General features: G+C 39.0%; 1 protein-coding gene across 1 annotated transcript in view; it reads left to right on the plus strand.

Annotated features, from left to right (window-relative positions):
- The window catches only part of VWA8 (von Willebrand factor A domain containing 8), a 181941-nt gene that overhangs the window by 116347 nt on the left and 46176 nt on the right, over positions 1-19418 (plus strand). The window contains exons 27-35 of the mRNA XM_061374263.1: positions 5565-5673; positions 6593-6731; positions 7409-7611; positions 12612-12728; positions 13222-13286; positions 13386-13511; positions 14153-14262; positions 16194-16348; positions 18118-18319. Of these exons, the coding sequence (XP_061230247.1) occupies positions 5565-5673; positions 6593-6731; positions 7409-7611; positions 12612-12728; positions 13222-13286; positions 13386-13511; positions 14153-14262; positions 16194-16348; positions 18118-18319 (1226 nt within the window). The remainder of the gene's footprint in view (positions 1-5564; positions 5674-6592; positions 6732-7408; positions 7612-12611; positions 12729-13221; positions 13287-13385; positions 13512-14152; positions 14263-16193; positions 16349-18117; positions 18320-19418) is intronic.

Below are 19418 nucleotides of genomic sequence, written 5' to 3' on the forward strand. Positions count from 1 at the left end.
GTAGAATAGAATAGAGATGTATGCCATGAAGCAGTCCCTTTAAAACCCCAAGAAGTTTGCATTTCTTCCAATGTTTAACTTGCATCCATTTTGAGGAACATGAACCTCCAGATCCTTCTTACTGTACTGTATTTCTCCAGATTAGCTCTCCGACTTATCAAGATCACTTTCAATTTTAGGCTTGTTTTTCTTCCTGCTTGTAGTCTCTCACAGCTTGGCAAACTGAAGGTTTACTAGGTGTGATTTCTATGGTGTCCTGTTGACAACAGTGTACACCCCTGAGCTTTACTTCTGTGTTCCAGTTTTAATTTGCAAGACTTGTAAGGCTTACTAGCTATCATAATAAATTGGTCAGTGTTTCTATTAAGTAATGTGAAAACTGGGATAGTATCCCAAGCCTATTCTGCTGGAGGATGTTAGTCATACCTGTAGCAAAATCATTGCTGTGGATAAGAGTGCAAGTCCTGTACGATTAAGAAGTTTTGTGGTACAGGAGCATTTCTGGGAGATTCTAGGATAGGAAAATCATTATACAGAAATTCTGATTCCTTTTTATAGGTTCCGTATGGTATGTCTTGCATCACACAATTTGTGAATATTCTATTCTAGTAAGTTTTGGAGAACTCTGTCTATTACCTGTTACTCAATCTAATTGAAAAGTTGAATAAATCAGAATTATGTAAATTCCTGGTGAAACATAACTGCTGAAACTATAGGAACATAAACGTGAGACACATGAGCAACACACTACAATACAAGGTCTCATTAGAAGGAACTTTGAGGGTTATATCCAGCCGAAATTTGAGGGGAAATTTTGTTTCCTTCAGTTGGTTTATGTTCTTGCGTTGGGGTTTTTTTCTCAAACAGGATGACCATTCTTCAAGGCACTGACATGTTCAGTATTTCAGGTTATAACAACAGGATATTGTCTGTATCTCCTGCTCTCACCTGTCCAATAGTTTATAGTTTTTATCAGTATTATGTGTAACGCAGGTGGCTCATCCACAATGCTTTGCCAGGACATGGTGCATAATAAAATGGATCACTCACTGTGCTAACTCATTGTTTTCTTTATGTACAGTTGCACTTTGTTTTTCCCATTGGCATCTGTTATGTCACATTTCTCTGAACTCATGCTAATCTGTCATTTTGGAGCACAGTTCAGACCATTTGCAATTCCCAGGTAAAACAGCATTCAGCTCTAATTCTGGCACTTATTTGTGATGAAACTGTCATTCCATATTTTCCCTCCCGTCACTGTCTGCCTCCCAGTGCTTGCTATAACTTCAGTATTTGTTTTATATGAACTGATTTTTTTATATGTAAATGTTAACTGCTTTCATTTTCTCTTGAGACTGTTTGGTTTTCTTTGGTTGGTTTTTTTGTTTTTTTATTATTTTTTCCCCCAGGTAATCTTTAGTTAATTATAGGAGCTGTGTCTTACCATACCGTGTCTCTTGTCAATCCTGTGCATTGCAGGGAAAGAAAGTGGGGGGTGTGGGGGGGATGTGGATCTGCACTTGGGTGTCAGGGAATGAGAGGCCTAACATAAGACTGTTCTGTATGTCTACTGCTTATATTTTTAATCAAAAGATGTTTAAATAAAGGAATTTCCCAGGTTTCAAACTACATCTTAAGCCTCAAAAAGTTAGGTTAGAAGCCTTTTCAGCTACACAGAGCACTGGCTGTTACTGAAATCCTTGAATACACTCTATGCCATCACTGAGGTGGTTTACAAGGGCATGTATTAAGCAGCTTTGTTGCTTGCCAGAGTTCATGTGCGCAACTGTACTAGTATGATAGCTAGCTGCAGGGGATTTACATTCAGTGGAGCTTCAGTCTTACAAGATTTGTAGCCATTTTCAGTATGTTCTCAGAAGGCTAAATAAATAACTTTATAAAGCAGGTTCTGTTGACTTTTTTAATACATTTACTTGTTGGGTTTATTTTTTGTTTCTGTTGGTTTGTTTGGGGTTTTTTAATTAGCCTTCAATGAAGTTATTTTCCACAATGAAAATGATAAAAATTAAATTGCATTCCATTGGTGCCACTTGGAAAAGTTTGCTAACAGCAGAAGCCACTAGAGAAATACCTTTTGACAGATTGTCTCCCCTTAGACTGCTGTGCATGAAGAAAATCAGTCTGAATAGTAATTTTTTGTATAATTGCCCCATCAACTGTAGGTCCTGTGCAGTCACGTTTTCTAAATGAAATGCCTGATTCTCTACCCATTCCATGGACAGCAGTGGTCATGTTGAAAGCAGGGTGTAAATATTAACATAAAAAACGTTTCCAATTTCCCTTAAGCATCAGGGTTTGAGAGATCCAAAATCAAAGAACTGATCAGGAATAATTCCCTAGAACTCGCTTTCAAATCTTGGCTTTCTTACAAGATTACTGCAGTCTATTATGTAGTTTTGCTGCCCTAGAAAACCTTTCCAGCTTTTGAAGAAAGCAAAAATCACGATTCACTCTGCACTCCCCAGTTGGAGAGAGCAGTGAGGTTTCAGTACAGTTCTTATCCAGCTACTGCACTTTTCACACCCGTCAGATCTCTTTGCTTCACAGATTTTTGCCGGTGATGGCATTTCCATAGTATTCTGCCTGCTTTTATGTAAATGTATTTAATTAATTTGAAATACAGCAGTGTGTCAGGAGCCCCTTGTGAAGCTTTTTGCTAGTACTGTCACTTCAAGTTATTTTCAGAACTTGCTTGTTACTTTCAAGTCCAGGAAAAGAAGATAATTTCCCTCCTTCACTGCATGTATAAATTCACAAGAGGAAAACTGTTAAGATGTTTTCAGTGGGGGCATGTTGTTCCAGCCCCTCTGCACCCTCGCTCTCTTCTGAAAATCATTTTGGGGGCAGATTGGTTAAAAAAGCTTTAATGCCACCAGCTTATTCCATCCTCTTAGTCTTTCTTAGACCTGATTTATATGAGAGAGCAGTGACATGGAGTAAAAAAGAGTTCTCAGGCCCTGGAAGAATAAGATCCCCATTATTCTTGGAAAAGAACTCTGTATTATGAATTCTGCTTTTTGTTTTATTCTTAAATTCTGATCTGCCTTCCCCTCCTTTTTGCTGTGCACGATGACTTGGTCTGCTGCCTCAGAGAAGTTAAATTAATCAGAAACAGGGAAGAGAACAAAGCCTCAAGAATCTAGGAGAAAGGAGAAATCAGTTTTCCTAAGGGAAGAGAAGAACTATTAGCAAAGCAAATCTCCAGAAAGTTGAAACAGAGTGGAAATGTTTTGTTTCTTTGGGAATGCAATCTGTAATTCTGTTGCTATATAAAGCGGGGCATTTGGTTAGAGCTGGCTCTTAACATATGCTTTGTTTTAAAACTTAATAACTATTCATTATTATTAGTGAACCTGTTGATTTCTAGGATGTTGTCCATAGGATTAATGTGTAAGGAATTAAAACCAAAGTCCAAACCCTTCTGAAAGTCGATGTTCCATTGAGCTAATGGGAAACAATTGTTGCTGATTATAGGCGTATCAGTGATTATGCTACTTGGAGTCACATAGGAAAAGAAAGTCTCCAATTTCTTTTGGCACACAAGATAGTTTTGGCTGAAGACATAACCAATGTTTTGCCAGCAAATCATTATGAAACCCAAATAGAAGGCTGAAGTAAAATTCCATGGATAAACTGACATTTAGTCTAATGTGACTGTTTGCCCATTTTCTGACTGCATGAATGTATTTGTCTTAAGAATTGTGTATATGTTGAAATAGCACATCCTGAATGTTTTGGGTTTATTTTTTCCTAACAGTGTTAAATGTTGTAATCTACAATATATTGCACTTGCTTTGTTTTTATTTTTTTGAGTCTGACTTAATTTCTCTCCTTAATTTGGGAAGAATCTGGCTAGACTAGCTAGGTGTAAAGCATGGAAGAGTGCAAACTGAAGTGGGAAAGAATACAAAATAAATCACTCTTCAAACATCGGCAATTACTGATATTCTTAATTAGACAACAGGCAGTGAAGACTGCTGGTTCTTTGACGAGGATAGGGTATTAATGAGATGCACTTTCCTCAATCCATGCCACAATGGCATATTGCTGCAGATGGATATTTATCTGTGAGCACCAATGATATAGCACCCAAACCATTTTCTGTTTGCAAAAAGTGTCTTTGGCTATCTCACTGCCTTGGCAGATGGTCCAAATGCAGAATGCTGGTAGAAGCTGGTGACTGTCTGCCTGTGAGTACTGGCTTCTTGTTGCTTGAGGTTTGGTGTCAGTATACACCTAAGAAATGTTAATTCAGCTTTCCTGCGTGAGCTGCAAAGATTAGAGGATAGTAGGGATTACTCCCTGAGTTTTCCTTTGAGTTCTCAGTGGAAAAATAAAATAGAGTTCTAATTCCCTAAGTTTCATATACAGTTCAGCTGAGGTTTTCTGATTTGCAATCCCTTCTTATTCTAAAAGGGATATCAAGAAGTAATTAAACAAACCTCTAATATCTAGGAGGGATGAGTTGTTTGGTGGAGAGAGGGGAAATAATTGCAACAGTACGAACAAATATCATCCGAAAGGACAGAAGAGACCAGCCACAGACTTCTGACAAAGAGTCCAAGAGAACTTCCTTAAAATGGACTTAGGAGATATTTATAGAAACTGGGAAAAGGAATGTCTTCTGTTCTCTTGCCAAATCCTGTAGCTATCCAATGGTGTGCAGTGGTGTGTAACACAGAGTGTAGTTTTGATAGGAGGTCTCAGGAACAACTAATCCCAACCAAAAGAAACCAAAAGTGATGATTTCACTAGCTTGAAGGTATTCATGTAACTTAACAAAGTCAAACTGCTTTTAATGGTTGCAAATCACTTCAGAAGAAATAAAAATTGTGTCATCCCTATTTTGCTGTCAAGGTATTTGTCATATGCCAGCATTTTCCTTTCGTGTATAAATGAGCTTTGCTGTGGCCCACATATTTCTTCTCTAAATAAAAGGTACAGAAATGAGGAAGTTAGACCAAGGCAAGCAGCTGAGGCTTTTGAAGATGTCACTGTCCTTTCTGTAGGCTGTACTGGCCAGAAGGGAATGGGATACTCCCATGTCTGTATTCCTTTGTCTTTGTTCATGTGAAGAGTGGCAATATGGATATGGAAACGATTGAACTTTTAATGTGTGGTTAACTTGCCACAGTGTTTACTGTGCTTATTTTGCTGGCTCCCTAGATGAGTGTGCCACTGAAAGTTCCTTTAAGCAGTACTATCACACCCTGATCTGAATAAAGCAAACTAAGAGATGCTTTAGATATATTGTATTATATGCCTGAAATAATTCAGACTGAAAAACTTCCTTTTGAGCTCATTATGTGAATTGCTTCTTCTTTTATGATGCTGTTTAGGTTGTGACTGTATTAGTATTCCAGAAAAATTTTTGTGATTTAAAACATAAAAGAAATGAAACATTTTAAGGAGGAAGCATTTTCTCCAAGAGAATCTTCAGATATGACTCATTGGAAAAATGCAATTGTTTTAAATTATTTACTGCCATATCAGTTGCTGGTTAATGAATGTAAAAGTTTGTTTGTTCCTACATTGTTTGACAGACTGCCACTACCAGATCATAAATTTATGGGCTACTGGAAAGTCACTGAGCCAGGGAATGCACAACAGAAACTGCTGTGTCCAGCAGAAACTCAAAAAATAGATGTAAAGGTTTGTCTTTTTTTTTTTTTTTTTTAATTCATATAATACTGGTTTTATGTATTGGGGTGCAAAGAATCTAGAATTTGTCCAACTCCTTCAAGAAAATGCGTATATCCAAACCATGGTCCTTGTTCTCTGTTCTTGGGGGTTTATACTGACTAGGAAAATTACCATTTTTGTATACCTAGCCCACACAATGTAAGATGTGTTTTAAAATCAGTGAGTTTGGTCAGAAGTTCTTTAAAAGAGGTTTTTATGAGGATATTGGCAATACCATACTTGAAGGAGCTGTTTCGGGTGCTTGGAGGTGGCTGGTTTCAGTTCCCAGGTCTCAATTTTTGGATAAGTTCAGAGGCTGAAAAGAAAGCTGTTTTCTATTTTGCATGCAGCTGAATTCTTATGGGTGTTTGGCGCTCCCAAGTTTGAATCTCAGCCCTTGGTACAATTTGACCTGCAGCCAAAGCTTCTAAATCCTTTTCAGCTTTGAGTTTTGGCTTAACTTCACTAATTATTACTCCAGTGAATAAGTAAAAAACCTGAACTAATGGGATGTTGGGGTGAGATTTAAACTTTATATAGTAAGAATTTGCCATTGAACTTTCTCAAAACAAAAATATCCTGATTTTTATCTTGTACAGACTGTGTTTTATCAGTACATGATACCTTTTTCCTGGTACTGGACAAGAATGGCTCCAAACCAATAAAAGACTAAGGAGGAAAGGCATGATGGTTTCTGTTCTGTAAAGAAAAACTCACTGTGGATATTCAGAGTGCTTGCAGAAAAATACTTCCTTTTCCCTTTTATTTGTTTAGCAATTAGTCTTTTCTATTATTAATAGTATTAAGTCTTGAAGAAGACTTCTGGATTTTCATAAAGAATGGTGAATGGAATATTTTGGCAAGCCCTCATTATTACCATTTGTTTTAGGGTCCTGTGTACTTAAATATTCAAGGATTTCCACTGGAACGACATGAAGCCAGGTCCCTCAGTTTCACAGAAGAACTTGCTTTTTGGACACTGCCTTTGGAGGAAGTTAACTTTGTTTGTGATGTGGCAGTAACAAAAGGTGTGGTAAGAAAAGCTACTAAGTTTTGTAATGAATATTATTATATTCCCCTGTTATCAATACTGGATCTGGTCTGTTCAACTTGTTTATCAGCAGCCTACTGAGATTCAACTAGGACAAGGATAGGGTATTGTACCTGGGGGGGAAGAACCCCAAGTACCAGTACAGGTTGGGGGCTGACCTGCTAGAGGGCAGTTCAGCTGAGTCTAGAGAAGCGGCTCCTTAATGCATGTAGAGAGACTCTCACACGAAGGGACTCACATTAATGCATATAAATATCTCAAAGGTGGGTGCCAGGAGGATGGTGCCAGACTCTTCAGTGGTGCCCAGCAGCAGGACAAGGAGCAGTGAACGTAAATTAAAAGACAAGTTTCACCGCAATATGAGGAAGAACTTCTTTACATTGAGGGTGGCAGAGCACTGAAACTGGCTGCCTAGTGGGGTTGTGGAGTCTCCCTCACTGGAGACATTCAGAACCTTCCTGGACACGTTCCTGTGGGACCTGCTCTAAGTGGCACTGCCTTGGCAGGGGGTTGGACTAGGTGATCTCTAGAGGTCCCTTCCAACCCTAATGATTCTGTGATTCTCTCGTCATCTGCCAACTTTGACATATGTATTTCCAGAGGAGCAATACATGATGTCAGTAATCCTTCATTAATTTTATTTTCTTATTTCAGAGGAGGAAGCTGAAAATGTTCTTTATGTTACTGCGTGCAATCCGGTTTCCTTGTTCTTCATGAATGTTTCTAGTAATAGTGGATACTTTGTGGATCTTTATGACCTCTTCCCAAGAACAGCTGGAAGTGTCTGGCAGCCTTTTGTGACTGTGGCACCACTGGGAAATCCACTCAAAGGTCAAGTGGTTCTACATGAAGAGGAGGTAAAAAAAATAAAATACAGCTAAATGTTTAGTGATGAGCAAATTAAGGTGGGATCACTGAGGAGTCTACCGCTGTAGATTGAAATAGCCTGGACAAGCCTTAGGTCTTTTTCCATACTGTTAGCATTAAGATAGACCTTAGTCACTTAGTGTGAAAATATGTTTCATTAAACTACAAGCTTGGTTGCAAAATTCATTGTATGCTTAGGACACCAGGAGTAATTTTAGACTTGTTGAGAAACTTAAGTAAGCATCTTGCACTGAAAAAATGATGAAAAAGGATTCTCTTGTGTATTGCATATTTGTAGCCATGGACTACATTAGTAATTTATTTGGGATTGTTTTTTCAATGAAGCAACAAAACACTGGTAAGACAAATGCTGCTGTTGTAGTCTTCACAGCCACTACTGCCCTTCCTTACATTAGGGCTCGTGTGTCTTTGTATGTCTAGTTCCCACTGAATCAAAAGAGGGATTCTCAAGTAGTTTAATTTTTCCACAAATAACTTAGTTTAATTCCTAACTATTCCTGCAGTAGACCCATGGAAAAATCATGTGCTTTGTGCATGAGGTAGATATTGCTGTATATCAAATTAAACACATTATTATTTCCAAGAAAAACAAGAAATGTAAATGATGTATGTGATGCTTTAGAGGTTTGTCTATACGTACTTGAAAAAAAACCCAAGAAATTGTAATAGTACTTGTAGCTGTGAGAAGTTGCTTTTATTAAAAAAAAAAATCCACTTGACATCTGGTATTTCATAAGCAATATAATCTGTTAATTAGACAATACCAAAAGCTAAAATTTTCCCCAATTTTTTGGTTTAACAAAGGTCTTTGGAAATCAATGTTTCTGACTAAGTTATATAAAAAATTGCAATTTTAAATGGATCATAATCTTATTGGAAAGGATGAGATGATGATATTGGGCTCATCAGATAAGCTGGTGTGATTTATTTCCCAGATGACATCCATCTGGATTCAATAGAGCCCTTCAGTGAAATGAAATGAAAAATCATCATTCCTCCCTGTCCCTTTAAATAAAATTTTACTAAAACTAAACTCCTCATGGGTGTAACTTAATAGCAGAAATCAGAGTTTTATCTGCTTTTAAGCCACCTTTACATCTTCTTGGAAGAAAGTGCAGATGATTCTCTTCCTCATGGTGGCCATTGGTGTCAGTGATTGCAGCCTGTTTTGACTCTGTTTTTCTGTTCAGGCTGAGCTGGTAGACTTTGGAAAGATTCTTCAGATAAAGGATCACAGAATGGTTTGGGTTGGAAGGCACCTTAAAGCTCATTCAGTTCCAACACCCCTGCCATGGGCAGGGACACCTTCCACTAGAACAGGTTGCTCAAAACCCCATCCAACATGGATGATCTAAAATCATTTCCTTGTAAGATGGGAATTGCATTAATCTTTTTAAAGCAACAATGCCTCTGCCCTGTCCTCCCCCCAAGTAGCTCAGGGCATACCCCAATTTCCTGTAAAGTTTTGTGCCTGCCTATTTCACTTTTTTTTTCTGCACCTATTGCTTTTACCACTCAGAAAGACAACTGATAGACAAGATAGACTGAAAAAATTTTGGAAACTTTATGCATTATTTTATATGTGATTATAGGAGCAAAATGCGCATGGAGTATTGATTTGCATGTAAGTCTATAAATTAACTGCGTATTTCTGTTTTCTCCTACAAGCATTTTGCTCTGTTGAAAAGCTACAGATGGATGGACAGAGTAACTTACAGTCTACCTCAGAGAGCACAATGAGCTTTGCACTGGCAATGGCCAGCCAGCATTCTTTAACTGCTTTTATCTTTCTCAGTCAGGAAGTGGGGCAGGGAGGGAAGTGAAGTGCTTTTCCCTGTCCCACGTGCTTCTGGAGCTCTTTGTCAAATCTCTCCAACAGCAAGGGAGAAAAAATTTGGCACAGAAGCTGACACAGGCATCTACCTCACTCACTTCATGTAGAAGGTGGCAAACAGCCTTTAAAAGAAGGTTGTAGTCTAGCCTGAACACAAGTGGAAGTTGCATATGGAAGTACCTGCAACATACTAGTAGTTACATCTGAGCCCTCTGGTCCCCATGATGTTCTAATGTATGTTTCCAGAAGGAAGGGTATGTTTTCTTCAAAAACTTGTTTAGTTATTAAATTCCCATCTTTTTTTTTTGGGGGGGGGGGGGAGATACATAAAACTCCTTTTCCCTAAGCAAAGAAAACGTGTGTTTATACAGAAAGGTGTGCACCTTCTACTGAAAAGGTGAAGCCTTTTCTATAAGCTTTTATCTCTACCCTCTGTTCTCAGTTCACTGAAATCTCTAGTACAATCAGGTTTCCCAAATCGTCTGATACCACTTGCATTAATTAGAACACCAGTTCTTCAGACATGAGCATCAAGGGCGGAAGAGAACTAAAGTGAGAGTGTGTCCAGGGGGAAGAATACAAGAGGGTTAAACTGTTCTGTCCTACTGAAATTGGAGTGTATTTGGGCTTTTCCCTAGCTCTCCTCTCTGTCTGCGAGATCATGAGGAACAACCTCCCATACCAGCAAAGTGAAATCACAGCCCTGTTTAGTTTAAGGACTTTTAAGAGGAAAATGCTGGCTAAAATAAAAACCGCAGTAAGGAAAGGGAAACTTTGCAGTAACTAAAAATAAAGGCACACCACTTCACAAGATTGGTTATTGCATCTGTCCAGAGTTTGGAATTCCAGACATCAGGGTCGGGAGGTTGCCCAAAGGTTACTTTTCTCCCAGTCAAGAACAAACACAGCGGAATTGCACACCAACATCTTTTCCCAGCCCACTTGATGAGTTGCCAGAGCTGCTCTTGGATGTGTTCGCAAATGACGCAAAAATCTATTCTTAAACACAGACAGAATATACATCAGTCACTTAGCACAGAAGGAAACCATTAACATCAAAAGGGGTGGAGTAGAGAGGCTTTTTATATTGCCAACTGCTCTCATAAATTTAACACTAAGTGGGAGAATGTAATTGATTCATATGTGTTCTTTATCTCACATGAAAGGCTAAGGCATTGCTTCGGAGAAGCAGTACTGTTGCAGAATTGTATGGACAAATTCGGCAGAAAACCAAAATCCAAACCATATGCCCTATTTTTTTCATGAGCTATGTTTCTATAATTTCAGTTGGTAATACATAAGCAAACTTCTTTTTTTTTAAAGTATTGGACTCTAGCTGACATTCCCAAATGCTCCAAATAGTGTGACCAGCAGGTTGAAGGAGCTGATCCTGCCCCTTTATTCTGCTCTCATGAGACCTCACTTGGAGTGTTGTGTGCAGTTCTGGTGTCCTCAACATAAAAAAGGACATGGAACTGTTGGAACAAGTCCAGAGGAGGCCACGAGGATGATCAGGGGACTGGAGCACCTCCCGTATGAAGACAGGCTGAGAAAGTTGGGGCTGTTCAGCCTGGAGAAGAGAAGGCTGCATGGAGACCTCATAGCAGCCTTCCAGTATCTGAAAGGGGGCTATAGGGATGCTGGGGAGGCACTCTTCATTAGGGACTGTAGTGATAGGACAAGGGGTAATAGGTTCAAACTTAAACAGGGGGAGTTTAGACTGGATATAAGGAAGAAATTCTTTCCTGTGAGGGTGGTGAGGCACTGGAATAGGTTGCCTAGGGAGGTTGTGAATGCTCCATCCCTGGCAGTGTTCAAGGCCAGGTTGGACGAGGCCTTGGGTGATATGGTTTAGAGTGAAGTGTCCCTGCCCGTGGCAGGGGGGTTGGAACTTGATGATCTTAAGGTCCTTTCCAACCCTAACTATTCTATGATTCTATGAATGCTTTACCATATTTAGCTTCAAGTGACTGTCATTATTAAATAAAGTTAATTCTCCCAAATAATCCTAGTGAAAGCATGAAGTGTACCCAAAAAGAACAAAACCACTGTGACTCGGATTGTGTGTATTTGTTTCATTTAGGAGAAGTTGTGGGAATTTGTTTTACTCCCTTAACATTTATTGTGTGTTACTGCGGATGTTGTACGTAGCCAGTTTACTTTTAGTAAGCCTTTGCAGAACCTAATGTCGTGGCAGAACCTGACGTTTCCTTGAATGGCAAGCAAAAAATTGAACCCAAAGCTTAATTAACTTATTCTTTTGTACCTTTAAAATTTCATTTGGTGCAGTTAAGTTTGGCCCTGAATTCTCTTGAAATAGTTGAACACATTAGGAGAACCTGTGGTACTTTGTAAAAACAAATGTTGAAAATATTCCCATCGCTTGACAACGTGTGGACCCTGGGACATTGAGTAACAAATTGAGAAAGCTGAAGAAGTTCAAAAATTAGCATACCATATTTTCACATGTGATATGCGGAGGACACTTGGACCACTCTGTCCAGTATCCTTTCTGCTTCCAATCTTCGTCCTCTTGAGTCCTCCTGCTGTCCTTCAACAGTTAGCCTATCTCTGACACTGTAAAGCTGTCTGAATGTTCAGGTCACAGAAGGATTGTCATGCCCTGGGATATTTAATGGGCTCCAGAATACAAGAACTATGAACTTGGAGATAAAGTACGAAGCCATTTCTTCTCCCACCAGTTTTTCACCTTCCGTGTAACTGAAATAATGGGTACTTCAGAGGAATGCTGAGAAAACATAAACGCTTTAATGAAATATTTTAGTGACTTGACAGAACAAAGCTGGTATGTCTCTCACCTGTAGCTGACTACAACTTGGACATGTAAGCCATACTAGTCTAGTTCCTAGAGCTTATGCAGAAGTGAATGCGAGATGTATACATAACATTATGGAAAAACTGGAATATCATTCCAGGCTTTTTGCATGTACTTAACCTCTACAAATATTCTCTATGAGCTTTGAAATGAACCACGAAGATTCAGCCTACATTTTCAGACAAAATCTAGATCATCTTTTGAAATGTCCTGTTACTAGAGTTGTATACGTGCTTCAGATAGATCTGTTGTCTATTAGATGGGCTTGAGATGTATGTGGATCTGCTTTTCATTTACAGAGCAATGTTGTGTTGCTGCTGGATACAAACAACGGTGCCCTTCGCCGACTTTTGCTCTTACCAGATGAACAGGAGTCTCCTAAGAGGTCATCTTGGTGGAGCAGCAAAGAAGAGAGGGTGAGGAATAGCACTTGCCTCTGTTATCCCAAGCTGGTTTTGCTTTTTATTTCAGTCAAAGCTTAGTATTGGAAAAACTACCTCAGGATCATTTATCTTTCTGTTTTTACAGCCCAAGTACTTAATTGTTTACTCTTATGTATGTTTAAGTGCCTTATGCATTAAATACAGTTGTTATGGAATAGAGGTACAAAAAAATATAAATAAGTTGTATTCTGTGAGGATATGTATCTTTGAAATATGTCTCATTGGAGCTAGAACTGTGTCTAACAGAACATTTTGTTACGCGGGATTATGTCCAAAACAACAAACTTAATTATAATGCAATTATATGACACGGGTCAAGGCAGGCTAGATAGCACTTTGAGAGGTAATTAATGCCATAGATGATCCTAAATTAAGGAAAAATATAGTACAATTTCAGGGGAGCCAGGGAAACTCATTGGAACAAATTGACCATACACTAATTGCTGTATGACTTATTTTTATACAGAGCAACTACAAAATGTGCCGGGAGTTTTCACACAAAAACTGGCTGGTGTTCTACAAAGAATCAGGGTAAGAGCAAATAATATTCTCATATTATATCGATTTATAACAGATCTCCTCGTGTACCTCCCTGTCTGATTATTCTTTTCTTGGCTTCCAATTTTACAGAAACCGCCTTATTGTACTGGATGTATTAGAGGGTCAAACTCATACCATCTCGCTTCCAATCAATCTGAAATCTGTTTTCCTGGCAGCTGAAGACCGGTGGCTCTTGGTGGAAAATGAAACAAATCAGTTAGTTAAGCCTAGTTTTCCTGACGGCATTATCTCGTTTGTGTCTTGTTTACATTCAGGAGTTTCACTCCTGGTCTGAGGGTTGGTTTTTCAGCTTGTGAGACTGGCTAGACGTAAACAGTTGATATTTAAGATGCAGATTTACTCTGGTGAAAGCGCAGGTAGGCTTTTCGAGTAGGAAGTAAACAGGATATGCCTGCCTAAATTCATACGTCTGCAAACCTAGACTGGCTTTGATTGTATGCATGTTAATTCTCTTTTAACTGAAGTGATATTGTTGTTTAAAAGTGAAAATGTTGGTGAACCTATCTTTGGAATACAGCCACATTGTCCAGAGTTAGTGCCTGCTTGCTTTTGCTTTCATGGGCATGTGAAAGAAATATTACTCTGATGTTTTATTTTTATAAATGCACAGCAAATGAAGTAGTTACCAGAGATAGAAATAGTTACCAGTAGACAAACCTGCCAGTTGGTCTTTGCTTTCTCACAGATGTTTGGTGACTTATGTTTAGTTTTAGCAAAAGGTGTTGATAACCTTGTTTATATAAATGTAGAACACTTTCACTATTTCAGAAGCTAAAAGTCCTCGTTTAGGCTTACAGGCTTAACCAGGAATTATTGTAAATGTCTATCTCCTGCAGGAAATTTCTTTTAACCAAGCGTGCCAATATGGAAGCTGAAGACAGTGGGGTTTGCCAGCTGTATGCATTGAGAGAAGAGTCAGCTGACGTGGGATTTGGCTTAACAACAGGTATTGAATGCAAGCTTGGCTTGTTCCTTCTTTTTTTTTAATCATTTCTGTGTTTGCAGCTGCACAAACAAGGCTCTTTTACTTTAAAGGTCTTGGTAACCTTCTCTCTGATTCTCTTTTAGTCTTCCCCGTATCATGTCTGATTCATAATCATTTTTCACAAAGCAATTTTTTTTTTGAAAAAGGAAAAAAAGACATCTAGGTAGGAATTAGAATGTAGGAATAAAAAGGAATAAACATGTTGACAGGTCCAGTCTGCACACTCTTTGAGGTCTGTTACACAAAGATGATCTGTAAGACATTTTTCAACACAATACAAAAGACCTAGTATTAAAACAGAAGAGAAGTCACATTTTCCAGAGTTCTGCAGATTGCAGATTGCCATTGAGGCAATCACACCTGTGCTAAAAGAATACCCAGTAGAATACTCAGATGGTGCTATGCATTGAGGCGTATCTTAGCTACAAAGAAGGTAGAAATCTCCAATGGTCATCATTCTGCCTGGTAAGATCTGCCTGTCTTTCTGATCTGATGACATTTTCAACCCTGACTATTTGATCATGGTGCACAAAGTCTTTAGTCTACCTGGTTTAATAACAGTGAAGAATATGTGCATCCCACCTAGCAGTTTACAGGCTTTGGCCTATCTCCAGTGTCTTAGAGAGATGGAGGTTAACAAATAGAGAGACCACTTTATATCTGTTAAAGAGGGAAAAATTTTCATCCTGGTCCTTGTGGCTAGCATAAGTATGAAGAATGAGATTAATACAGTGTAAACATGATACAAGCAAATGTTACTGGCAGATAATAAATACAGCTTATTTTAAACAAACTGCAACAAATTGGATACCAAAGACTCTAACCACAGCTTAAATATCTAGGATTCTTTTTATCTCTTGTACAGTTTACTCCATCAACTTATCAAGCTCCATCAGAGCACAGTAGTTTCCTTCCTTTTACTACCTTATTTAGAAACCATTGGAGAGGATCATTCCTCAGATGGGTAGAAACACTGTTACAATTTCCAGTCTCAAAAACTATTTGTGAACAGTTTATTGCTGTATGCTTTTTGTGCTATTTTTATCCTTTGTTATCTTATTTCTTCTCTTCCAATCCAGAAAGTTATCATGGCCCCTCTCCACCTTTTTTCCAAATCATCCAGCAAACCCCGAATGTATAATTTTCAACCTGTTCTCATTCTTTGAGGCAGAATCTGTGGCAGGAGAGCTAAGGAAAGGTTGATCAGTGTGGGCTTGCCACTGACCCAAACCAGTAGCCCATTCATCCTTTGAGGGAGGAAAGATTTTCTCCCACTGCCAGGTAAACAGGATAGTCTGCTCACTGAAGTGGAAATAGCGTATGCTGCAAAACTAAAGATAGCAGGTTCTGACTGTGTTGATAGTGGAAGGCAAGGTAAAGGGCTGTTGCAGTTGCACAGAATAAGATTTAATTTTCCTTAGCTTGAAGAAAAAGAAAACTAGACCATTGTTTACCCAAAATGTACTACAAACAATATTATTCAAATTGCAGAGACAGCAGGACAGCTACCACGAAATGTCACATTGACACTTACCTGTGCAAACCTACATTTTGCTTTTTTGTGCATTTGAATTAGAGCAATCTTCAACGAGATCACATGCTGTTCTGTTCCGTAGGCTTCCTGCCTCATTTGCACAGTAGAGGGCAAAATTAAGTGGTGTAAGCATCTACAAAGCTAGTATTTCCTGATTTTAAGTACTCAACTTTACAAAAATAACATTGTTTCCTGACTTCTTTTCTGTGCTATAGTAAGGTATAATCAAACCTTCTGCTTTTTAGTAATTTTGTGTTCAAATAGCAATGATCAGTGCTCAGCACTCTTGCAGTTAATAGTGTTTCTTATTGCACATCTGGAATTAATGACTCTCATTTTGTTTAATTTCCCGGTTTAGCATCAGAACTGTGTGTGCCACATGCAGTTTCAAGTGACCAGCTATCTTCAGAAAACCTCAGTGCAGCTGTGGGACAAAAGATCATCTCCCCCAACAGGATTTTCTCAGATGAGCATAATTACGCTACTATTGTTATTGGTTTCCCAGACCTTTTGGTAAATATTCAGCATTTTTATACAATGAAGTAGTATGATCTCATTTATTCTGTAACCAGATAAGTACCTGTTTACCAAATGATGTGGAAAAATTGATTGATGGTTTGGCTTCGTGAGTGAAGATTTGGGAAGGGCTTTAACCACCCTTACTACAAGCACAATGACCAAGGGCAGGTGGGATATGCAAATCTGGTTGGAAAAGGGTGCTTAGGCAATCAGGAAGTGTCCGACCAGGGCTGTCATCTCCTGAGCAATCTCGAGCTCCCCATGCCCTGGTCTGCCCGCATGCAAGGTTGGATCTGCAGCTTCCCATGCACCTTGTCACCTGCTGTTTCGACCCACACCCATCCATTCAGACAAGTGAGAGTAAGCCCTTCCAGCCTGTGCAGTGGATTTTTAGGTGAGGCACAGCTTGCGCAGAACTGTCCCCACTGTTTACACCTGAGGTTTAACTGCCATGGCCTAGCGAGCTAGGACGGTGACAGCAAAGTCCTCGGGTCGTAGGTTTTGTATGAGTGTCCTTCTCTTAGATGGAAGACCTTACAAGGCTAGACGAGCTCCATCAGCCGGGGTCTGAAGATAAGAGTTTTCCTGCTCCTATGAGGAAGGCCTGTCTTTGCTAATGAAGATTCAGGAAGGGCTTTAACACACGTTCTGAGCAAAACTGTCATCTCCTGGGTCAGCCTTGAGCAACCGCTATCGCAAGCCCACCAAGGCGCCGGTGGTGCTGCAGTAGTGCTACATCTAGGTGGGATTCTGACTTAGAGGTGTTCAGTCATAAGCCCACAGACGGTAACCTCGCGGCAGTGGCTCCTCAGCCAAGTGCATGCAGGGGTCTGAACCTGCGGTTCCTCTTGTACTGAGCAGGGTTACTAGAGTGTCAATAAATGACAGACTCATGTAGTGTGCATCATTTTGTAGGGTAATCTGATCTGGAGGGTTTTCAGAGGAGTTTGGAATAGTAAGAAACTGACAAGATAATGTCTAGTACAGACAAAATTCTTTGTAGGTGAGTTCTGAATAGCGCTGGCTAGAGGGGTATTTTCTGAATCACAAGTTTTTATAGATTTTTGGTTAAATACAACCACTAAGACAAAAGGTATCAGTATCATTTTGGACTGTTCGGTGTGAATTTTTTGCTCAGCATGCAGCAGCTAGGAAGACTCTAGATTTAAGAAAAAAGATACAGAAAACGAGCAAAGTATCTAAGCTCTTATTCATAGTAGCAGTGCTCAGCTGACCAAACACCAAGGCCTTCTTGCAGATGAGATGATCTGTTCTCTGGGCTCTAGTGGCTGTAGTGGGAGATGAAGCACCTACTTCACATGGGGACACCTACATTTATTTCTCTAAGCCTTGATGCCTCGCTTTGAATTCATTACTTGAAGTATCTGTTTGCATTTACCTATGTTTTTGGAAACAGAATATAGGAATAGTGTGTTACATAGCTTGATTCCAGATTAGGTTGTTTCAGTGCTTTCTGTTCCTGGTTCAACATAAAAAAAAAAAAAAGTTGATTCAACTTCAGAACTTCAAAGAGTCTCAATTCCTAAGACTTGTGTAAGTGGGCTGTTGGTTTTCACTCTTGTAGGAGTTTTGAATGACAAAATAATCCAGGTCTTTTGCTTGTCGTGTGATGACATGAGAGATAACCACAGTTGCTATAATTGATTTGAAATTAGGTAAGAAGTGGAACATTATCAAGAAGTGTTTGTTCTTAAGCTCAATAACTGTAACCTTTTGTTCAGTATACTCCTTCTCTCTTGCAGTCTCCTAGTGAAGTGTATAGCTGGAAAAGAAACTCCTCTCTCAGTTGCAAACGTGCTTCTCCTTCTGATCCATTTTATTATGGAGCCCAGAGGAAAAAAGGAGCTGCAAAACAAACCAATTGTGTAACTTTATTGGCTTCTAATCAAATAGTCAGAATTTTAGCACCTGGAGATGTGCCTTTGAAAGACATTTACCCAAAAGGTAAGAGGTTATACACTTGTGCTACAACAACTGAACACACTTGTTTATGTTTTGTAAACTGCAATTGCTCATTAGTTTTTCAAAGATGTTTTTAAAGGACCACAAAGCAAGCATTTGAGGAGGAATGAGAGTAATTGCACTAATTTTTAAAACTAATTTGGATCTTATTAACATGCCGAATTATACTTCTGAGGACTTAACAGTCTGTCTATACTGTGAATATCCCAGCAGATGGGATCTCCTTCTGTCTGCACTGGAAACCAGCTACAGGAGTATGAGCATTCCAGTTCAGCAATTTGCCTTCACCAGTATTTTCCATCTCTGCTTGGTGGTTGAAACACAGACATGCAATGATAAGACAAACCTTTTGTCCATCTAGCTCAGGGTTCTGTCTCCAGCGGGGCCAATGGGAGAGGTTATTTCAGGCATCTATGTGAGCCTGACCACTTCTGTGTCTTTCCATTCATACTTTCTCAACATTTGCAGTTGTTTTGCTAGCGATGTTGCAGGGGACATCCCTGCCTCATGCCTGAAATCTCGTTTTATGGATCTGTTGTCCACAAGTTCATCTGGTCCCTCTTTGAACTTGTGTTCTCTGTCCCAGAATGAATGTTTTATCCCAAATTAAGTTCCTTTACAAAATAAATGAACCAGTATGCCTGTCCTCATTTAACACAGATTAACTTCTCTTTGTAGAGAAATCCTTTTATTTATTAGTAAAAGGGTAAAACATTTACTTGAATAAAGAAGCAAAGTTAAGGATATATACAGGGTAGAAAACTGCGTTTGTAAAAAAAAAAGGTTAGCTTTTAAAAAGACTAAATTTAATAAAAGAGTTAGCATGACAACCTTGGAACTAATTATGCTGCTTCAGGCTATAAATTTCTCACACTTATGAACTTCTGAGGGGTCATATTTTTATAGGCCTTCATGGTAAAAAAAAATAATCTGGCTCTGAAGCGGATGGTATAAAAAAGTTCAGAAGGTAAATCTGTGCTTTTGTTGAAGTTAGTTTATTAATTTAGGAGGGAGGGATACAGTGCTTCAAAATGGAACCTAAAATTGACATCTTGACAGTTATCTCTTAAAGTCTTTTGAG

This window comes from Neopsephotus bourkii, unplaced genomic scaffold, assembly GCF_033783945.1.
Source record: "Neopsephotus bourkii isolate Nb327-2 ecotype Australia unplaced genomic scaffold, CSIRO-AGI_Nbou_v1 NB_1637, whole genome shotgun sequence".
Classification (NCBI taxonomy): Eukaryota; Metazoa; Chordata; class Aves; order Psittaciformes; family Psittacidae; genus Neopsephotus; species Neopsephotus bourkii.